Below are 24,185 nucleotides of genomic sequence, written 5' to 3'. Positions count from 1 at the left end.
ATTCCATTAATACTGTTCAGCGATGAAGCTGCTTTCACCCATGACAGTATCAACAACACCTGTAACTCTCATAGGTAGTCAGAAGAAAATCCACATGCCACTGTAAACACAAATTTTCAACATTGCTTCTCTGTAAACGTGTGGTGCAGTATCATTGACAATCAGTTGATTAGGCCTGTCAGTAAACAGCAAAAACATTAGAAATGTTAACAAGATTCATCCCTCCACTTAGTTCTATGGAGTGGCGCCATTCTAAATGCCATTTCATATCGAGTGATATTGGGTTTATGTACAGCCACTGAATCCAACACTACATAACTCCCTACAGATGTACATTCTACAGACATGTGCAAGGAGTGAACTATTCTCTTTATGGTTAAATGAATACAATTTATGAGTTAGTGAGGCCATATAGATGACTTTTTTTTCCCTTCTCCTTGGTGTCACCTATGGCCTGTCATCTTTGAATTGCATATGCCATAGTGCAGTTCAGGATGTTGAGATGCTGCAATTCTGTTTAGCTAACCTCATACCCTTCAGTAACATTCCCTTGAAAGGATGGGAGCTTCAGATGCCTTGTCACAACAATTAATTTCAATATATATTAACATAAAATAAAAGCCTCCATTGCTATCTTTATCATGGTCATATGGTTCAATTTATAATTTACCCAATCTGGTCAGCTTAGTCCCATACTGATAGCTCATCAGTGTTTTGTAGGATTTGGAAGTCCAAATTTATTCAGGCTTAGTAGTGGTATCAATCATGGATATACATAAATAGGAGGATTAACTCAACTAACAAAAAATGTATTTTATTGATGAACAGCAAGTAACAAAGAAATAATTTCTGAAAAAAAATTTTTCTACACAGCATTTAATTATGAAAGAAGGCTCACAGCACATTTCATTCCATTTCTTCATAATCCAAGTCATCCATTTCTTGATTTTGAAAGTTTTCAAATTCTTCATACTGTCTATCCTGACTGCTCCCTGGCTGGGATTCAGATTCCATGTTTCCTAATCAAATAAAAAATTAATGCAATTCTGCATTTTTAGTGGTGTGTGTATATATATATATATATATATATATATATTGCATATGATATATCAATAAAAAGCAGAGGTTTCCTGGCAAATAAAATCTATAAAGGAAAATTAATTTCATAATGGCAGCTGTGATATTGCAGAAAATTCTCTTGGACAAATCTCTTTATATAGAGATATTTGTCCCTTCCTTTAGTTTGCAAGAAGACCTATGCTTTAATGAGTCAACAGTTCTAGTAATAATCTATATTTGATCAGGTGTCTACTAAATGAAACTTTAAAAGATACAATATGGTTTTCAGAAAAAGTCCAATGCACAAATCCTTCTTGGATTATATTTAAATTTATTGCTACCAAAAATTATAAGAAAACAGAATGCCAATTAAAAAAAAATAAAAACAAATGAAGATAAGCATAACAAATACCCTTACCAAGAAGAAATTACTAGAAAGCAGAGCTATAGTAATATTTTTTTGAAAATGTTTGTGATGATTTTGGCTGCAAAGTTTATTACTTTGTGGGTTGCATTTCATAAGTAATTTAGCATTCTTTTTTATTGTTTTTTTTTGCCTATTACATCTCACAATCAATTTATTCTACAACTTTGGAGGGTTGGGGGGAGAATAATGAACAATTACATGTTCAATATAGTCAAGGCACATACAACCTTCGCCACCAATGGAAATGATGAATACTTCGCCAAGAATATATGTTTTCTGTTGATAATGAAGACGCATTATGCATGTAATTGGTTTCTTAAAAATTATCATCATGCACATTAAGACAATGTGTTTCATTTATTTAAGACACTAGCCATCTTAAAAGTAATCACAATGAATATTATGACTAAATTTGCTTTAGGTTTTTTCTAATGCTTCGGCCTTTCTTTGCCCGATACTGATCTGCAAGTTATTTTAATTCAAGTTTCTTGATTTCTTCAAAAGCCATTTATTTTTCTTTTATAATTTGCATCTTCTTCAATAGATTTATCTTTTCTCCTGAGCTTCACATCTCCTTGCTCATGAATTCCACATGAAAGGATCATTATTTTGAAATGTTCAAAGAATGACCCCTAGCCATAGAAACAGAATGCAAGTTATTCATTATCTAATCAGGCTATTTCATTGTAAGTTTTTAACCATGCTGTTTACTGATTTTGATGAAACGTATCAGTTCCTGAGATGCATTTTTCTTTGAGATGTCCATTAGAAAGTGATCCAACTGGCCATTTTATTCAAAGAAATTTTTTTTAAATGCTCAGTCCAAGTAGTCTCTTTTCAGTGCTTCCTCCAATGCTTGTGCTTACCTGCATGGCAGGTCAGTTTTCCTAGTTATGTGTATAAATAAATATGTCCTGCTGCACTACTTGCATTTCATTTTTGTAATGGGATGGGGGTAACAAGACATCTGGAATACCTTGTATTTTGAATACTTTCCATCTCTTGAAACAATGTGAAAGCCACCTGTATATAATTTAGATCAGTGCACCCTATATTAACAAAATACTATTACAGAGGGAACAACTTAAGTTTTTTTATTAAAAAAGGCAATAAAACCTTAACAGTGGTTATTAATATGCTACTCACCTCTTTGTTTTTTATTAACTGTGTCATTGAAAGCAGAAACCATGATTTCTCTACAGTGGCCTAAAGTTTCAGGTGTACACCAGCCGTGCTTCTCGTGACAAGTTTTCTCTTTACCATCATTTTTGTGAACAAGTTTCTGGACTTTATCAATATGAATATCACACAACTGATAGAATATTTGACTGTGAACTGGCATGCAACCAGGTTCAAATATATATGTCCACCTCTGAAAGTAGATTTAAAAATTAACAATTCATCAAATTCCAAAAAAAGTACCACTACAGAATTTGTCATTATAAATATTAATAAATACCTCTTTTGTATCAATGCAGCAACAGTTACCACATAATGAAAATATGTTCCTGTGTTGAGAATGGAAAAATAGCAGTAAGACCCCGCCTACATGTAGAAAGACATACATAGTAATATCAGTGACTAAGGCCATACTGCTCTGTGTATAATGTCTATAAACTGCATGTGTTCTGTGGTCAATTTTCTGTTTGCTGGACGAAAAACTTGAGTTTCAGGAAGAAAAACCATGCTACCATAGTCTGAGACTGACTAATTCAGCCACATTGTGAAAAGGGGGCATAAAAATGCCTCACGTCATAAATAGGACTCAAACTCAGGTCAAATAAATAACAAAAACAAGAAACTGTTTTGAATCAATAATCAAGGCAAAAACATAATTTCAAATAATTAAACATAAGATAAACAGTATATGATTTCTGTAGCAGATATCTCAGCTAGGTCATGTCAATTAGCAAGAAACATTGTTTATGTTATGTTGAAATTGAAACCAACAATTAGTGTACCTTAGTTATTTTTGAGAGAGCCTTGTCAGGTCCTGCATTAGCCCTGCCAGGTTAATAATCAAGTGTGGTTATGCCCACTCTACCAGGATAGAGGTCACTGAGAGTACATCCTTAAGAATTTATCAAAGCCTGGCCCTACAAAACAAAATTCTACACATTAAGCAGTAGTTACCGGCAGAATGAATTCACAAAACCATACTGAGGACACTCCTGAAGTTTCACAAGGGAAAACATCAAAGACAGTCAACCAATTGGCACATTAACATTCTTTACATTTCTGAGTTACCCAAATCAGCTGAGCAACTCATAAAACACAATGACAAAGAGGGCCAATATACTGACTGCACTGTAGCTGCAATGCTGTCTATATTGGGAAGTCTTACCAGAAGGTCAACAATAGAATCCATGTTGTTATGCTGAGCATTCTAAGACTGTTCAATATAATAATTATTTTATCTACAGATCCATATTATCATATAAAATTTTTAAAGAATAATTCTTTAACAGGTATTTTTCATCTACTGTATCAATAGAATGCTGGTATTGAACTGCAATCGAAAATACTTCAATGTATTGAAGAACAGAATATTTTCAGAATTAAAAATTTCAAGAAGCATAACCTACAGTAACAAAAGGAAGGCACCAACTACAGCTTATTTTTTTATAAGAAAATCATCAGTTTCAAAACATCATATCTGCCCAGGAATGGCCTCCAGATATCCACACTCCAAACCAGGAAGCTGCATACAATTATAACTAAAAAAGCAGATCTCAAATATTACCTATTCCACAACCAATACCCAGGAGTCATTACAGCCAAGGCAAATTTCAGTTATTGGTCATCTGCTCATGTTATTCAGGTATAACACTATTCTGAGTGTGAGATTAAATATATTTATAATTCTAGGTACCTAATTTATATTATTAGCATACTAATTGCAACAGTGGTCAGGAGCGGGAGTGCAGTAGCACACGCTCTTTGAGTAGACGGGGGTTCAAGCCCCTGACTGCTGAATACGGTCGATCTGCCAACCCACACTAGACCAGCGTGGCAGATCATGGTCCGTTTATCTCAGCATGAATTGTTGAGGAGGCTTCCATCCTGCAGTGGGTTGATAATGGCTGTACTTTACTTTAAGGAGTTGCAATTATTTATCAAAAGATAACTGCAATCACTCTATAACATTTAATTTCACTATCAGAAAATAATAGGAACTTTTAAATTAATTTTAATTAACTGCAAGTAAGCAAAATCATTTACTATTAATAATTTATTACTAATTAGCTATAAATTGTTAAAAGTAATTTTTTGTACGTGACAATGCAATTTTTAACCAAAATGGGTAAAGTAATGCTATTTTACATAGTACTGAATCAGTATAAATTCTAGAATGACACACTTGTATTAAATTGTATGTTTCAGTACAGAAACCCTTATGGGAGGATGACCACAAAGTTCCGAATTATTAATATTAGTAGTGGCAAGTCATATGTAGGATAATCCTTGTAATGATATTAATTATAACTTCGAACTTGGGCTATTATTCTAACTTACTCCGTAGGCCTAATAATAATAAACAGTGACTTCTCAAATTGTCAAAATGTTTAGGTGTTTCTAATGAGGTACATTCAAGTTAACTACAATAGTTTCAATAAAACAACTTAATCTTTCACATGGTGTATTAGTGTCGCTTACTTAAGTAATTTCCATAAAATATTTTTCGTTAATTTCTCAAAAACTAAGATGGCAAAAATATTTGATGGGAAATAAAAATGGCAAATAAATATGGTATTTGCAATACACATTCAAACATATAAACGTTACATAAAAAAGAAACATGCAATGATATTTGTCTTGAAGGGATTTTAAAATTAAAAGGAACCGAAAAAGGAGGGATGAAAAAATTAAACTACACTTCTTTCAACTAAAGATCCTTTCCTTTAAAGATCATACTCATGGGGTCATGTCAATAATATATAGGAATTTTGCTAGCAGATATAGGGAGGTGTTTATCCCCTTGTATAAGCCAATGGTCAGACCACACCTTGAGTACTGCAGAGAGGTCTGGAGGCCTCATTTTAGGAGGAGGGCAATGAGATTAGTGAGTAGGACAAAGGGTTGCTGTTACGAAGAAAGGCTTGAGTTCTGCAAAATGCAGTCTGGAGATGAGGGACCTGCAAGATGATCTGATTAAGGTGTATAAGGCCTTGAATGGTTTGAGCAAGCTGAACGCTGATGGGATTCTTCCTCTTGCTCTGATTCCACACCTGAGGGGGCATAAATTCAAATTGAGGAAAGACAGTTGTAAAATAGATATGTGCAGAAATTTGCCTTTAGCCAGAGGGTTTTGTTCCAGATTGCTGGAACAAACTTCCATCTGTTGCTGTGAAAGTTGACAGCTTAAATAAATTCAAGGCTGAACTAGGCAAACTTTTGGAGTGAATGGATGGGTGAAACAGGGAATTTTTTTTTTTTTTTTTTTTTGGCCGATGCTATATAAGCTTGCTTTCTTGCATCATATGCCTCTACTAATGCTAACTGAATCATATTATAAGAAACCTTACAAGATCATGTGAGAATCTGTCCTATACAAAACAATGAGGGAGAAAGTACCGGTTATACATAAACACTTCAACAGGAACATAGAGAGGACGTTGATGGCCCCTCAACTGTCTAATGGAAAGGCATGTTAAAGCAGGCTATTACTACTCAGAGTCTACACTCTACTTCCTGTGCTCTTCTCACCACTTGAACTGGATGGTATCTTATAACTCCGCTAGATCAGTGTCATGCAACCTTTTCCCCTTTTTTGGACTCCTTGTTATCTGTACTTCACTGGTGGATCAAAATAAAAGAAAATTTTCTTGAATTTGATAAATACAGTTGGTCGTCGACTTACGACCGACTTCGGTTCTGACTGACAGGTCGTAAGTCGATCTGGTCGTATGTCGGCCATATATTTATTAACAGTATTTTTTAACCTTTCTAATATTTTTATCATCTTTATAATTTATTTTTATAATCTTTTAAATTTTTATCATCTTTTATTTTTCATTTTAAATACAGTAATGCTTTTATCTTTTACTTCGTTTCTACGCCTAGGCTATCTCTCTCTAGGAGGTTAAATTCAAACGTTCTGTACATTTTAATTGGTTTATTATTCATACTGTTTATAAAAATACAAAACTACGATCTATAATTACATATACAGTATTGTACATAATTTGAAAAATAATACTGTACACATAAAAATACAATCTAAAATTAATGTAAAAATTAATACAAATGAAATTTACAAAAATCAAATTTTTAATCTTCGCTTGCACTGTGTGAAGGCTCATGGGTGTATTTTTTTGTATTAAATCTTCCATCCATATAAACAACAATTTCTCCATTTCATGGATGGGTCCCTGTCGTTGTTTGGTTAAAATTGTAGACTTAATAGGTGCAGAACCTTTCACAGCTTCCCGAATTCTTTCTTTGTCCTTAAGTATCGTCGATACGGTGGAATGTGATAACTTCAAGTCACGGGCTATCGTATTCACTTTCTTTCCACCTTCATACTGCTGGATAACTTTCATTTTACACTCTAAATCAATAGTTTTCCTTAACTTCTTAGCTGGCGTATATGTAGATGAAGGCATTTTCCTTTTACTAAACATTTTATGGGTACAGTATTTCGATAGAATTTGAATTGATGCTTGAAAGCGACTGAGTGTATGTGACAGAGGAGTCTAAGAAATTTTATTGCTCGCAATTTAACGCCAGCAATTAATCGCTAGCAGTTTACCGCCGCGTCAGTTTATCGCATAAACAATTTATTGCCTACAAATATCGCCAGGCAGTACTGTACATATAAAATTTATTTTTAACTTAAGTAGCATAGCATGTTTTAGGAGAGTGGGGGTAGGGCGTGTCGATTAGGGAGGTACTTATATGTAATTAATTATCCCAACGTGACTGATTCTGAAGGTTGCATAAACATTTATTTTGAATTTTTGCAGTGTACTATGACATACATAATGTTATAATTAGTTTAGTTTAAAATTAATCAATTGTTATATTGTTTAAATAATGGATTTTTTACTATTTTTGTGATACATGTAACTATGATTTATTATTAATTTATTATTTATTTATTTATTTATTTTTTTTATTGTGGTCGTAAGTGCGGCCGGTCGTAAGTCGCATAGGTCGTAAGTCGACGACCAAGTGTATAGCAATTTTCAAACAAAAATAAAATAAACAAAAACAGAATTAAAAAAGTATCCTGTCTGTGGGTATTCAGTATACTGAATACATAATTGCTCATACCTCAACTGCCAGAAATACTAAACAAGGCTCTCTAGCAACCTACCTCTCTTAACTAGGTAGCAGGTAAGCTTATACTTTTATAATAGTCTACCATTTTGTGGACTCCCATGGGCTTGTCTTTAAACCCCACAGGGTCCATGAACTGCAGTTTGCATGCCTCTGCCCCTACATAATGGTTTACTCAGAATTAGAGCTTATTTTGGCTGGATAATGCATCCTTCATTATCACAGATGGAACTCTCACAATAAAAGATGGAAAGGTTTATCTTTAGTTGAATGAGGTATAATGCACAGAATTTTTTTCAAATATATAAACAAATTTAACTACAATTAAATTCAGTTCTACATGATTAATTGGTTTGCTAAACAAATGCAACATTGATCTTTTAAAGTGTTTACCAGTTTATTCTCATCTTTGATATTCTTCTCACTAACTGGAATTTCAGGCTGGGCAAGACCTTCTCTCTGAATAACTGAAATGCGTGGTTGATGCTGGCTAATTTTGGTTGGCAGAGAATACAACTGTTGTGTACGTTTGGAAAAGTGAAGTCTTTTGTCTCGAACAATACCTTTGAAAGAAAGAAATAAGGAAAAATTACCTTTTATATATTAATTGTTATTTTGAAAGTTAAAATAAGATTAAAAATATACTACACTATGAACTATCTCATGTTCAGTTGGAATTCTGAGAGATGAAAAAAAAAAAAAAAAAAAAATGGTAAATAATTCATTTGAATGTTACCTTAGGTGCAATATTGTATGAACATGATAAAAGGTGCTTTATTAAACTAACTTCATAATATTACTAATGTTACTTTTAATTATAAAAAAAAATTAAAATTAATAATAATACTATTATTATTACTTAATTCAGTAATATAACTAGTTAGTATACCCCTAGTTTGTGCAGTTTATGCAATTTTCTCTACTGAGAATTACAAGCTTAACTTCTAAAATTTTTCTTGGCATATGTATGAATAGTCAGAACTAACATCATTCTGTATTAATTAGGAAAAAAAAACTCTAAATTTCTGTCATCCATGTTTTTCTTGTTCTAAGTGGCTGATAACTGTAAAAATCAAGTCCACCCTACAATGGCATACTGTTCACAAAAATCTCCAATTTTTTACCAGTTAATAGGATTTTCAATATATAAAGTTTAACTGTAATAAAATTGGGAATATTATGTTATGCCAAAATATATAATTAAGCAAACACCTTGCATAATACTGAGTACATTTCTTTAGAATGCCATTAAACAGTGTCTATAGTGACAACTACTGGCACATCAAATATGAACTACAAAAACAAAACTGCAACAAGAACTAGTCTCAGGAAAATCAGGTTTTAGGGTTAGCTAATTGTATAAACAAGCACTCAGATCAGTTATGATCATACATATAAAGATTAAAGAGCATATTGATGCAGGGATTTACCCTGAGCCTATTTTTTAACTTTGGGATTCCCTGGTCAGATCTTCTACCCACTCACACTTGAGGAGCAGTACACCATACAAAATGCAATTATAACCAGTCATTTTTTCTGAACACAATCATACTAAAAGTTAACTCAAAATGGCTAGAAGAGAGAGAGAGAGAGAGAGAGAGACTAGGTTGGTAAACACATCTTCACCAATGTGACATTTCATATCATCAACGAACGCCTCATTCTCCATACAATATTAGAAAAAGACTGACCTATAAATAATTTATATACAAGTAGAACTTATATAAATACATCAACAGGAACATAGAGGGCAACAATCTCCCCTCCTTGATGGGTAAGCATGTTAAAGCTGACTATCACTAGGTTGTTGTTATTTTTAGCACAAGTGCTGCTCAGGCCATATTGCACCTATCCATGATTCAGTGATGTGGAAATTACCCATGATGACTGTTATGGGAACAGTCAGGACTATCACTAAGTGCCCAGATCCGCATCCTTCCTCAAGCTGCTTTCTCTCCCTACCACTCCAACTGAACAGTATCTTTTGATTGCCCAAAATCTTATTTCATCTACAAAGCACCCCCCTTTTGGAATTCAACAAAAGCAGTATCAACAAGCCCAATAACATCTAATGTGTTCCAGCAACCCAGACTCCCAGCAACTCTACAAATGCTAGGTGAGGATTACCTCACTTAGCATTAGCGAGGACTAAAACTATCCTCACACCCGATGGCTGAAGAACCCCAGCTACTGACCACTGGCTAACACTTCCCACATCACAAAACCAAGTATTGGCCATTAGGCATAAATTCATAATTATATGTAAAAATGCTATATTAACTTTAAAAAATATTGTAACACAAAAGGGAATCAGAGAGCTCTGATTAATCTCTCTATACATGAAAAAAGTTTTCCTCCTAGTGATATTTATTCTAGCCAATGGAAGAAGAGGGTGAGGCAATTACATCCCTTATTCGAGCCATAACTGCCTCCATAATGTTCACCAACCTTCTGCACAGGGTTCACTGTCTAATACATGACCACACCCGGCATCATTTGAGGTTCCATTGTAATGATGGCTGATGAAGGGCCCTGATATAGTTTGTATATTTGAAAAATAGTTTAGTATTTTGTAAATATTTTAAATATTTGTATAGTTTGTAAATATTTCAGTCCTGCTTTTTTGGATGCAATAATATTGCTCATGCATTACATAAGTCATTTCCTGATTAGATATCGATCAGTGCGTTTCGACAGGTGTGTCTGGAATCCGTGATGTTTGACTTGCTAATTATGTGTACTTTTTTTTTTTTTTTTTGTTAGTTGTTGGCGCATTGGCTTCTGTGGCCATAATGCACCCATGCACCTCCCAAAGTTTTTGCATTTACTCTGATCCAAGCCTGAGGCGGGATTCGAACCCGCGACCTTTGTGTTGTCAGGCAGGCACTTTACCCACCCAGCTAGCCTGGTCGGCATTATTATATGTACTAACATAGTAGCCTTTTCACCATCAAAACTTCAACTTAATGTAATAAAAATAAACATCACCTGCATCAGGATCAGGAACAATTTCTGTGAAGTAAACAACTACACCATAAATAATTCCTAGAAATTAATCTGTATAATCCTTTACCCAAAACCAAAATTAAGAGGGTCATATCCAGGCTTATTCCTTCTTGGCATCTTAAAAAATAAAGCAACGAAAGTGGAAGTGTCTTAAATGGACTTGCTATAGACATAAAAAAAATGCACTACATTTCAGATATAAAGTTGGGCAGCCCTGAAAAAAAGAGCATTAAAAGTGGGTGTTATAAAGTGAGTTTATTGGGTGTGTGTATGTGTGTGTGTGTGTGTATATTTACACACAATGTTTATGAAAATTGGTTATTTATAATTTTATTCTAAATGGTCAAAAATCATTTATCTTTTAAACATGGTAAAAGTAGCAAAAATGTTACTTACTGTGCCGCACCCTGAAGTCCAACGTCTGATACTGCTTGGCAGATGGATCCTTACGTGGATCGTATCCAAATCGAACCCACATGTTACGCCAGGGGCCTGTTATAAAGAAGTAAGCCACTGTGGGAAGAATATACTTTGTGCGAGCTCTGTCACATTCCATGGTTGCACACAAAGCTGATGCTGACCATATGGGTCTGTCTTCAAAACACTATTGTTTAAAAAAAAATAAATAACTATAAAACATATCACCTGTATTACCACTAAATGAAATACAGCTAACAATTCATTCTCTGTATCAAGAGTTGGCTCAGTAACAATGTTGATTTGATGTTCATCACTCTTAAAAACCACAGAATTTACATCTGATCATATACACTGGTATTCAAAGAAAGTGCATCACCCCTTAAAATTGTAATTGTTGTCCGAATAACATAAGTATATGGCAATATTTCTTACAGATTGCATCAGATAAGATTGACCCACGTAGGTGATGATTTAATATTGCATCAGCTGTTACTTTCAGCTATATAAGCAGGTTCTGCAAGAGTTGCAGTCATTCCTTGCTTGTCCTTGCTAGGATGGCGAGTTACGTGTAGTTGATGTCACGAAGAAAGAGTGCTACTGTTGTTTTGCACGAGGAAGGATGTTCTTCACGTCATATTGCTTATAGAGTGTCTTGTAATCAGTCGACAGTGAGTAGATTTCTTTCCAAACTTAAGAATACTGGTTCTGCTCATAGGAAAAAAGGAACCGGAGGCAAATGAGTCTCTACGCCAAAACAGGACTGCGTTTTGAAGCGCTTATGCCTTAAAAACCATAAAACTTCTTCGTCTGAGCTGAAAAGAGAATGGGAAGAACATACAGGAGTGGTAGCAAGTGCAGTAACAGTCAGAAGATGCCTCTTCAAAAATGGACTTGTAGCCCATCATCCTAAGAAGAAACCCCTCCTTACACAAAAAAATGAAAAAGGCCCGATTAATTTGGCATAAGGAGCGTGTCAAATGGACCCCCTAAGCAGTAGAAGTCAGTTATTTCCTCTGATGAGAAGTTGAACCTGCATGGCTCTGATGGGAGACAAATGATTTGCCGCAGACGTGGTGAAGGATACCATCCAGACTGTATGGTGTCTACAGTGAAATATGATATGAGGGTGCATTTCATATCACAGAGTAGGTCACCTGCAGTTTATAAAAGATTCCGTAAATGCCAATGGATACCTGGCTATATTGGAAGGCAAATTGCTATCAACCATTAGAGACCATTTCAACCTGCCAAGTAACTGCATCTTTCAGGACAACTCTGTTCCTTGTCATCGGGCAAAAAATATAAGTAGGCACTTCTGCAGTTACAATAGCTTCATTTCTACATTAGAAGTTCGACAGTAATGTGTTTACCAGGTGAAAAAATGGTTGGAAGAAAGGTCCATTACAGAACTTTTAACTGGCCTGGAAACAGCCCAGACCTGAATTCTATAGAGAACTGTTGGCATCGTGTGGAATCTGCAGTTGCTAGAAAGAAACCAAAGACCCTTCATGAACTTCAGGAAGCCATAATTCGTGTTTGGAACCACAAACTATCAGTTGATTATCTTCAGAAATTGATCTTGTCAATGCCTCAACAGTGTGCTGCTGTCATCAGGACCAGAGGCGGTTCAACTAAATATTAGTTTGCACCTGGTGAACTTTTCATTTTGTTTTCCATTTAAAATGATATACTGAAGCAAACTGAGGGCTTCTAATAACATTTCAGTCATAATTGTTGTGTTTACCAAATCTATTGTATAAAGGTTGCAAATGCTCATTTTGGAAAATTTTGAGAGTACCTGTCAAATATTACTTATCTTTGCCTTAACTATTAATATCTTTTGTTTATATTTCTATTTGTAATGCTAGTCATTAATGTAACATACAATCAGAAAAAGGGGTTAGAAATGAGAAATTCCTAGATAATGCACTTTCTTTGAACACTAGTGTAGAAGTAATCAATGTCAGCAAGTACCAAATTACATGTTTTTGACTCTGCCATTGCCTACTTAGCCATACCAATTATTTCATTTGTTGATATCTAATCTCCTTGTTCCCAAAAAATAGATATGTCATGATTCCAGGTCATTTAAATCTTCCCCACTTGACCGATCTGATTTCTCATACAAATTAGTAGATGAATACATTCCTGGTTACCTCAACTGGCATTTTAAAAATCTATAAATTACTGACCTGTCAAGTTATCTATCATCTCCTCTCAATCTGACCATTTACCTTTTGCTTTCCTAGTTAATCTTACAATTAAAAGTGAGTTAAGACCTTCCAACTAGCAATATCAGTGGGGAGAGGAGATATCCATGGGAGATACTCATCTCCTGATATTGATACCTTTTTCTTTCACATTCCCTAGACTGGTTGATATGCTGGCTGCACTCAATTTTGTTTCTACGAAGGCCAAGGAATGTTAACTAAAAGGCATCAACAATCTGTTGGGATGACAGTCATTCTATTCTCTAAAAACAGGTTGAATGCAAATTCCATAAAAATATCAATCCTAGGCATCTTTTGCAATGCTCATAAATGACCACGATGTGAGAATATCAAATTTCATTATCACAAATGCCCAAAAAGGAAGAATTTTCACTAATGACTCCCAATGCATTCAACTGCTTGAACTCTTCCTCTCAGGCTGATCACATTACATATTTCTCATCAGTAAACAACAATATCTGATCCCTTCCTTTCACATAGATTCCCTTAGACCACCCCTTATACCTCTTAGTTCAACTAAAAGACTTCACACATAACGTCAACAATCACTCCGTTTATGACACTTTTACTGCTAACCAAGTTTCTAGTGCCCAAGCTGCCAGTTACGATGCCTTAAACACATTAATTTGGTTAATCAAATTATTATCAAGTTATATTCACCCAGATTGGCTAATTTTCATCTCATCCATTAGCATCCCATTCTATCCAACTCATTTCACTGTCGTTCTCTCCTATCCAACTTATCCTATCCCTACTATAGTTAAAATTAACAAAACACCTCGTCTCAAAACACTTACCCCTTCAAATAATGGAATCAGTTCACCTTTATTTGCTACCACATCAGTGTTCAATCAACTTTCATGTGCCTAAATACCTGATTTACCAGGTCTGTGAATCAAACAGGAATGTACAAAGAAATGACAAAAAAAAAAAAAAAAAAAAAAAACCCAAACAAGCTATAAAGAGTGGAGAGGTATCTAACAAATAATGGCATACTTAATACTAGAACCAAACTCAGCATTTCTTGACATCTGTGAAGGTCTAAATTAGACTTCTGCAACATCACCTTTGTATATAGGAAGGGCTTGTAAAAATAGGTGTGTATAAGACCAGATTTACATAAGGGCACACTGACATGTGTCCCCGGTCTCTAGATTTTAGGGACCACATCATTTAGGAAAATTTTAAATAAAAATAAATGTGTAAAACTGAATCACCTTTGAGACAGGTGAAGCTAAAGTAATGTGTGGTTGAAGTGAGCACATGAGCAGAGCTATAAAGGGTGTCTACTGTGATGTCACATGACTGGTTATATGCTATGATATTATATGTTTACCTAAGAATTAATTTTACACAATATCTAGGCATAACAAAATTTCCACAACTTTAATGGCTCTTAAGGCATTATTTACCAGAAGTTAGTACATAATTCATATTAGCCTAATTTTTATAACATTTATATATTATTACTTATAAAATATATTTATTTTTCATTCCAGTCATCATTGTGTGCAATCTATCATGGGAAATGAGAAATAAAGCAGGGCAAGTGTAGTGCCTTTACTACACCTGGGAAGACCTGTTGGGCAGTGTACAATGTCACTATCAACATCTCAGGGATACAGTGCACCTTCTGATGTATTTAGCTGTTGAGATGAATGAGGCTGACTGATATCTGTCAATGGTAATAGTATCTGTGGGCCAAAAAAAAAAAATCTCAGGATCACTTCTTTAAAAATGGATAATGTCTAAATATACTAATGGAGGGGGGGGGGGGAGGCAGTTGCTTGTTTTTTTTTTTTTTTTTGTATTCACTCTCTCCCCCCCCTCCCCTGGATTGGTTGCTATTCATGAAGAGAATCAGCACTCCTTTAAGACTGCTGTATTCAGAATCTGTTTAAAAATGTATAGGCAGTATTGTCACTTTCCCCTGTTCATAATTGGGTGGCCTGATGTCCACCAAAAGCGTGCATGTCAGTTGGTTTTTCTGTTCCATGGAACCCTATGACTAAAACGTTCCTGTGTAGCAGTGTCACTCAAAGTGTGGTATGAGGATCAGTGCCTGTCCGTGAACTGTTTGTTAGCGGTCCATGACGAATTGGAAATTTGTTGCAGATGTTACCAGCTGGTGATGATTCATCTGCCAGTCTGTGGCGATTTGTATTTTACAAAAGTATCAGTCCGTGACAGATCGGAAATTTAAGATAAACACCCAGGTCTGTTGTGTGGGAGTTTATGTAATACTTTTTGTATAATAAAAGTCATTTAAACAAAAAGATTCAATTAGAGTTATTCAAATTTAATTATTTTTTTAATTTTGAACAGCACATTATGTCCTCCTCTATTCATAACACTGATCCACATGTTAATGGATTAAGAAATATTCAAGATTTAAAACTGTCTAGAGCAGCAGTTTTCAAAGTGTGCTCTCCACAGCTATGTAGTTCTGCAAATTTCTGCTCCTTTTTTATCACTGATTTTTTAATTTAATTTTTCCTTGTGTATCACTGTTTTTAAAAGATATCATTCTGCAGAAGATTCTGATTTGCAAAAGTGGTTCTGTTGAAGGTGCAGACCTTCAAAATAGTTTGAGAACAAAAAAAAAAAAAAAAAAACTTGAAGCCCGGCTCTAGAGATATTTACAATCAGCCAATGAATCAAAACAGAAAATTTCCACCAGAGAAAGGACAACTAACTAAAGACATCATAGCTCTAATTGACCTTTCAGCAAGCTAAACATACTTTACCTTCTAAGATCAACTCTACTTCCGAAAGAGAGTGCTGAGTAGAGGAAATTACCTTCTCCCTTTCAGAAGTGCTCATGTCCAATTTTGAATCTCCACCCACACTCTAAACTCTGGTTATGATTTGTTGAAAATATCAAAATAAATTGGTCCCATGGCAAAGAGAAATTAACTGAGCAGCACGCTGTCTTTGATTTAGTCTACTCGGAAATAATCCTTCATACCACAAAACTAGTTACTTTATGCCATTATGGAATCTGGCGATTAAAAAACCTAAATAAATTTTCTGTTTACATTCTGGAATGACCTCCTAAGGTCAGAGAATACAAGGACAGATAACATTTAGTAGTCAATGTGACTTGAATGACGGTCACTCACATGCACATACTACTGTGCCCTCACACATGAACACTCAGCCATGCAAGGGTACATGCCTCTAAAGCAGTGTTTCTCAACTATTAGCCTCCAATAATAGTTTTGGTGTTCCATGGGATTTTTATTACCATATGCACTCCATACTCCCAGTCTAAATTCTAGCATGACAGTTATGTATCAGTGTGTCAATTCCTGGATACTATTTCAATTTAATGCATTCAATGAAGTGACTGAGTCATGTGTCAACCAGGAAGAAAAAAAAAAAAAAAAGAAAAGAAAAAGATGGCATATAATTAAAATCCCTTTTTCCCCTAGTTGATAAGGAATGGCTTTCATGTAATTATTACTCCAATTTATGATATATGGTAGTAGAACCAATTTAACCCCTTTTATAAAAAAACAATCCTTTATTACTGTTTTTAAATGTCGGGGTTTCATAAAAGATTAGACCTGTAAAAAGTTTCCATAAAATTAAACAAAAAAAAAAGAAACAGAAACTCTAAGAAAAGCCAAAGTCAGCCAATGAATCAAAACAAGACATCTGTAATACACAAAAGACAACTCAACAAAAATGACATCATGACTCTAGGTAACCTTTCAGCAAGCCAAAGATACTTTGAATTCTAAGATAGCTTTACTTCCAAAAGAGAGGGATGAATATAGACAATTATCTTTTCCCTTCAGAAATGATCATATTGAATAATAAATTTGTAGCTGCCTCAAAATCCACAATGTTCTGGAACCATGAACCATTGGATATAAATGAGACTACAGAAGTGTGCAGCCTTCAAGTTTTTTAGTACATTATACAGTGATTCCAGTTACAGTGCTCCAATTAATAATTTATTCTTTAAAACAATACTAACAAAGATTGACATATTGCCTGGTTTTGTTTGCAAAGCTAATGATAAAATGAGTACATAAAATTCATCTACAACTGATAAAGAAAAAGAATCTTTTGTTTATCATTTGTTCTTGTTTATTGGGATTCTAGAATACATACTGTTGCAGCAGATCGACTAAATGCATTTTATTTCATTCTAAAGGCATCACCCTCTATAGAGGTGACCAGTCACCTAATGAAATCTTTTAAAATATCTATTGTGGTTTCTGGAGGGGGGAAAGACTGGAGGCATAGTGCAGAACCTTCCCTGTGTTAATTGTTGTTGTAGTAGGGTTTTAGGAGAATCAGCGACAAAGGCCATATTGCTCTTTGCATATTGTCTGTAAACTGCTGTGTTCTGAGATGAATTTTCTTTTGCTGGTTGAAAAACCTGGGTTTCCAGGAGAAAAAAACTATGCTATCATGCAACTGAGCAACTGAGACAAACTAACTTGGCCATATTTTAAAAATTGCCTATAAAAATTCTTCACATCATTGAAGGGACCTGAACTTAATGTCCAAACTTGGACATTAAGCATGATATTAATGATGGTATATCAGACTTAATGTCCAAGTTTGCAGATGATACGAAGGTCAGCAGGGTTGTTAATGACACTAATGACAGTACAATACTGCAACAGGATCTAGAAAAGTTGAGCAGATGGGCTGAGAGGTGGCAACTGAAGGTTAACACTGACAAATGAAAAGTACATATGGGAAGCAGTAACCCCAGAGTAACATATCAACTGTATGGTACTACACTGACAGTGGTAGAGAATGAAAAGCACCTAGGGGTAATTGTGCAGGCAGATATGAAGTTTTCTGAGCAGTGCAGATGGTCTGCAAGAGTAGCTCATGGTGTCTTGTCAATGATATACAGGAATTTTTCTAGCAGGGATAAGAAGGTGATTATCACATTGTATAAGGCAATGGTCAGGCCACACTTCGAGTACTGTATACAGGTCTGGAGGACTCATTTTAAGAAGGCTATAGAGCCGCTGGAACGAGTACAGAGAAGGGCAACAAGGTTAGTGAATGGAACAAAAGGTTGCTCTTACGAAGAAAGGCTTAAGTTTTGCAAATTACAGTGTCTGGAGACTAGGCACCTGCGAGGTGATCTGACTGAGGTGTATAAAGCCTTGAATGGTTTGAGCATGCTCAATGCTGATGGGATTCTTCCTTTTGCTCAGAATAAGCTCTTGAGAGAGCATAAATTCAAAGTGAGGAAAGAGTTGTAGGATAGACATGTGGAAGTTTGCCTTTAGCCAGCGGATGGTTGATTGCTGGAACAAACTTCCATCTGTCATTGTAGAAGTTGATAGCTTAAACAGATTCAAGACAGAACTAGACAAACATTCGGAGTGAGTGGATGGGTAAAATGAGAAGGGTTTTTTTTTTTTTTTTTTTTTTTGCTTGCTTTCTTGCATCATATGCCTTTACTAATGCTTCCACCCAGTGTGGGGGGGGGATGGTGAGCCTAACTGTGCTATCAATGAGGGTCTGTGTCTATTGGTTTTATGTTATCTTGTAAAAATCCTTTCTCCTTTACAGAATTTTTTCCATCCCGTGACAAGTACTGCTACCAAGCGCATGGGGTGGTTGGTCATGTCTGGTTACTATTAGTATTATTGTTACTGTTGGTTGAGAAACTCTTACTATCCTACAGGTTTTCAGGATTGTGGGTTTCTGAATTTCCATGTAAGTATCCTCTGGGAGGCCTACTGTTGCTAGGTTCTTATGTAGGCTCTTTGGCACAGTTCCAGTGGTAAACATGATGATGGGGATGGTCATTACTTGTTCTGTATACCACATATCTTTGACATCCTGATCTTTTTCTCATGTCTTCTGGAGATTGCGGGTGTTGGGCACCACTGTGTCGATTAGGTAGGCAGCCATTTCCTTCTCGTTGATGAAGGTTATCTCTGGTCTGTTGTGCGGGATCCCCTTGTCTATTATTATGGTGCTGTCCCAATATAGTCTGTGAGTGGAGGTCTGTAGTATGGCCTGAGGCTCGTACCTGGAATATGGTAAACTTTCTTTAATCAGGTGGTAGTTTTGCACTAGCTTCTGATCTATTATCCTAGCCACCTGGTCATGTCTGTAAGTGTGATCGATATGGGCGATCACCCAACATTCTGCAGTGATGTGCTGGATTATTTCTGGGAACAGGTGCCATTGTTAACATGTGTCATCTGGGTCCTTAGAAATGTATTTCCTGCAGTTCCTAGTGTTGGTTGCCTGGTCTTGGATGGCAAGCACAAATCTTCCAGGCTCAGGGTAGGGCCTTCCATTCAAGAGAAAAGCTTTGGAAGCCATCTTATCTATATAGTCTTGATAGAAGTCATTGTAGTGTCTGCCATGGAGTGTCTTCTTCACCCATCTTTCTGTCTTTGTTTCTTCTGTCTCTGTCAGTATGGTTACCTCATTGAGGTTGAATGTTGTGTGCCATTTATCTCTATTTTCCTATGGCTTGGTAGATTGGTGCTGTATTTTCCTGGAAGTAATTGCACTGGTTCTTAATTGCGTTCTTCTCATTTAATGAGAATAGTCAGTCTATTGACGGCCAACTTCGGAGGGTGCTTGTCATCATTATCCTGTTCGATCTCATAATCTCCTCCAGTTCAGTGTTCGTCCAATCTATGATCACCCCAAAGGAATACATTAGCACTGAGACTGTGTAAGTGTTTATGGCTGTGATCATGTTCATGCCATTCGGCTTTAATTTTAATAGGCTTCTCAGTCTCTGATGGTATTTCTCAGTCAAGCAGGCCTTGATATCCTTGCAGTCTAACTGGTGGGCCTGCATCATCCCCCAGATATTTGTATGTATCTCCCTCTGTCATGACTTTAATCTCTTCACCAGTCTCCAGCTGGTAGTTTCGTCTGACTGGATGTCCTTGATGCAATCCATGGATCTTGCATTTGTCTAGGCCAAACTTGCATCCTGATGTCAGTGCTGAATTCTTCAGTGATACAGAGTAGCTGTTGGAGTTTATTCTCAGTTGTGGCATAGTTTGATGTCATCCATGTATATCAGTGGTGAAAGAGGGTTTACAAATTATTCCTCCCTTAACTTTTAGGCTATACCCATACTTGCTGTTATTGAGCATGGTGGAGTGCTAGACAAAACCACAGTGGGCTCGGGGCATCTCACTAAAAGATTCCTCTTCTGATGGGTATCGGTCTGATCATGATGTTCTCGACCTTGATGGTGGGCTTCCATTTCACCATGGGTACTTCTAGAAAGTGTCAGGGTTTGGTTGACTTTGTAGATCTTGTCTCTATAGGTCAACCCTGCAAGACTCAAAGATGTAACTACCCTCGGGGGTAAAGGGAAGAGTTTTTGTTTTTGCAAAAGCAACTACAGTGGTCTTGGACAGTTTTTAAATTCTATACAGTGGGACCAGCTGACGATGTTACCAACAGCAAATTCTAAATGGGAAGTATTCAAGGAATTAATCTTGGAAGCTACTAGGCTTTTCATAACAACTAAAAAATATTTTCATATTAGGCCTGAATGGATATCATACGAACTAATGAGACTCATGGCAGAGAAGAAAAATGCATGGGATGCATATAAATTATCAGGTGACACAGAAGCAGAAGACTATGGTAGATATAAGCTAGTTCGTAATCAAGTTTCAAAGGAGATTAGGCAGGCAAAGGCAGATTATAAGAAATCTTTGGAAAAGGATGCAAAGAAAAACAACAAAGATTTCTTTACTTATGTACACTCTAGAAGAAAGGGGATGAATCAAATTGGTCCAGTTGATATTGATTGTTTCACTGTTGATGATCCTGCTGAGGTAGCTGACAAAGTAAATGAGTACTTTGCATCTACATTCACACATGAGGATTCTGTAGGGAAGTGGAGGAAAAAAGCTTATTAAACTCCAGCAAGGAGTTAAATGATTTTTTAATAACTGAGAGCAAAGTGGAGGAGAAACTGTTGAAGTTAAGCATAAGAAAGGCAACTAGGATGGATGGAATCTATCCAGTTATATTGAAGGAGGCAGCAAGAGAAGTGAGCAGGCCCTTAGACATAATTATGAGAGCTTCTATGGAATCAGGGGAGGTACCCATGAACTGACGATGTGCAAATGTCTCCAATTCACAAAGGGTGACATGAATAATTACAGACCTTAGTTTAACTTCTGTTCCAGGGAAAATAATGGAGTCACTCGTTAAAGAAGCACTGCAGGATCATCTAAACAAGACTGCAGTTATAGGTCAGACACGGCATGAGTTTGTTAAGGTAAAGTCCTGTCTGACTGATTTGATTGGATACTACGATGTGGTCAAAAAGAACTGGATGCAAAAAATAATTTTTATATCATATACTTGGATCCAATTTTAGGAAAGCTTTTGATACCATTGCACATGGAAGATTACTGTACAGATTGGAGCAGTATGGCATTAAGAGCAAGTTGCTGCTATGGATAAAGGGATGGTTGAGTGGGAGAAGACAGAGTGGAAATCAGTGAACACTGCTCTTTGTGGACTAATTATTAGTGGAGTCCCTCATGGTTTGGTATTGGGCCCATTGTTGTTTTCTGTATTTATCAATGATATTGATAAAAGTATATCAGGGTTAATGTCCAAGTTTTCAGATGATACGCAGGTTGACAAGGTTGTTAATGACAATAATGACAGTACACTACTGGAACAGGATGCAGAAAAGTTGAGGAAATGGGCTGAGAGGTGGTAACTGAAGTTTAACATTGACAAATGTAAAGTACCACATATGGGTAGCAGTAATCCCAGAGTAATGTACCAACTGTGTGGTACTACCCTCGGGTAGTGGAGAATAAAAATACCTGGGGGTAATTTTGCAGTCAGATATGAAGTTTTCTGAGCAGTGCTGACAGGCTGCAAGAGTCACTCATGGTGTCTTGTCAAATATACTGGAATTTTGCTAGCAGGGATAATGGGGTGATTATCCTCTTGTATAAGGCAATGGTCAGACCACACCTTGAGAACTGCATACACGTCTGAAGGACTCATTTTAGGAAGGATGTAGAGCTGCTGAAACAAGTACAGAGAAGGGCAAAGATTGGTGACTGGAACAAAGGATTGCTGTTACCGAGAAAGGCTTAAGTTTTGCAAATTACAGTGTCTGGAGACTAGACACCTGCGAGGTGATCTCGTTGAGGTGTATAAGATCATGGTGAATTGTGCAAGAAAGCTAAATGCTGATGGGATTCTTTGTCTTGTTCAGATTACTCACCTGAGGGAACATAAATTCAAATTGGGGAAACACAGTTGTAGAATAGATGTGCAGAAATTTTCCTTTAGCGAGCAGGTGGTTGAATGTTGGAACAAACTTCCAATCATTATAGTGGAGGTTGACAACTTAAATAAGTGCAAGCAGAACTAGACAAGCATTTGGAGGATGGTTGGGTGAAATAGGAAGGGTTTTTTTTTGCTGATGCTATATAAGTTTGCTTTCTTGCATCATATGCCTCTACTAATGCTACAGCCCCTCTGCAGCTCAGCCATGTTTTGGCTCTCCAAATGGTTTGATATCTTCTATGCAGTTGGTCAGTATCTTGTACATAGTTGGGAGATAGGTGACTGATCTGTACTTTGCCAGGTTTGTGGTGTCTTTATCCTTAGCTTTCACCTTCATGATTCCCTGAGTCAGAGACTCTGGGATTGTGTTCAGATGCCTTATTATCTGGGTGAACCACTCTGCTATGTGCTTGTGTGTGCAGCTGAAGTTCATGTACCAGTAGTTATGGATGTTATCTATTCCTGTTTGCTGGTTCTGGGACTTCCTACTTGACTGTTATACTTCTTCGTCTGGAATCTCCCATTCCGTCATCTCTTGTACTTTCTTGGTTTTCTTCCTTCCTAGATCTATCCAGGGGACACAGCCCTTATGGCTAACTCACCGGTCCACAAGTTTCAATATCTGTTGCAGAACTGCTTGAGTACCTTCTAATTGGGAAGTCCGTTGCCTTACTTCTCCTCTTGTCCAATTTTCCTGTTGAAGGCTCTGGTTTTCATCAAATATCCTGTTATCTGTTTTCCTCTGGGCATTCTCCCTATAATGGCAAAGTCTCTAGGTGAGTGCCAGGAGTTTCCGCTTGTAGTTGTCAAGGTATTCATCAGTCCTATGATTATAGGCCTTGTGTTTACCGTGGATGTTGTCTTTCTCAAGGATGGCCTTCATTTTTCTGATAGCTTCTTACTTCTGTTACCCTGGTGGTACTAAATTAGTTGGCCTTTCTTCACTCTTATCTTTTCCATCTTCTGCAGAAGCCTTCTTTCCCAAACTGGCTCCTTATCTTTGCATTTTGTGTTATGTTGTTCTCTGGTTTCCTTTCCATTCATCCTAGTGACAGCTACAGCAGCATAGTAAATGGCTGTGCAGATAGTGTCTAGTGTCTAGTTACTTTGTTGTTGTTGAGATAATCCTGTATAATAATTGTGTACTGAGGTGGTCTTTGACTTGCTAACAGTGTCTCTGTGGGTCTTTGTGGGATCCATGCCTTCGAAATATGCTAACAAAATCTTCCACTCTTCTTCTATTCTGGATATTGCAATCTTGTCTGTTTCCACTTTTGCTGCACTGGGTTATAGTTCTTGTTGCTGCTCCTGCAGTTCTCATTCCATTATGGCCGTATTCATTACTGGTTAACAGTTGGTCACTCACACTCTGCTTGATTTTTTCCAGGATTGCAAGAGCTATCAGGCTCTTCTTGACGATGGTCCATCTCTGCTATTCGCTGTTTGGTGACCTGAACAGTCGGGAA

General features: G+C 36.3%; 1 protein-coding gene across 1 annotated transcript in view; it reads right to left on the bottom strand.

The window, feature by feature from the left end:
- Nucleotides 1-798: 798 nt before the first annotated feature.
- Nucleotides 799-24,185, bottom strand: part of l(2)37Cd (general transcription factor IIIC subunit l(2)37Cd) — a 48,432-nt gene continuing 25,045 nt past the window's right edge. Inside the window, exons 5-8 of the mRNA XM_090370494.1 lie at nt 11,171-11,378; nt 8,162-8,331; nt 2,633-2,858; nt 799-1,019 (exon numbers count right to left, since the gene is read on the bottom strand). Of these exons, the coding sequence (XP_090226620.1) occupies nt 907-1,019; nt 2,633-2,858; nt 8,162-8,331; nt 11,171-11,378 (717 nt within the window). The 3' untranslated portion in view covers nt 799-906. The remainder of the gene's footprint in view (nt 1,020-2,632; nt 2,859-8,161; nt 8,332-11,170; nt 11,379-24,185) is intronic.

This window comes from Mastigoproctus giganteus, chromosome 3, assembly GCF_048544385.1.
Source record: "Mastigoproctus giganteus isolate SK-2022 chromosome 3, ASM4854438v1, whole genome shotgun sequence".
In the NCBI taxonomy this organism is placed as follows: domain Eukaryota; kingdom Metazoa; phylum Arthropoda; class Arachnida; order Uropygi; family Thelyphonidae; genus Mastigoproctus; species Mastigoproctus giganteus.
Note: the sequence above shows the minus strand (reverse complement) of the source record. Positions and strands in the feature narration are given on the sequence as shown.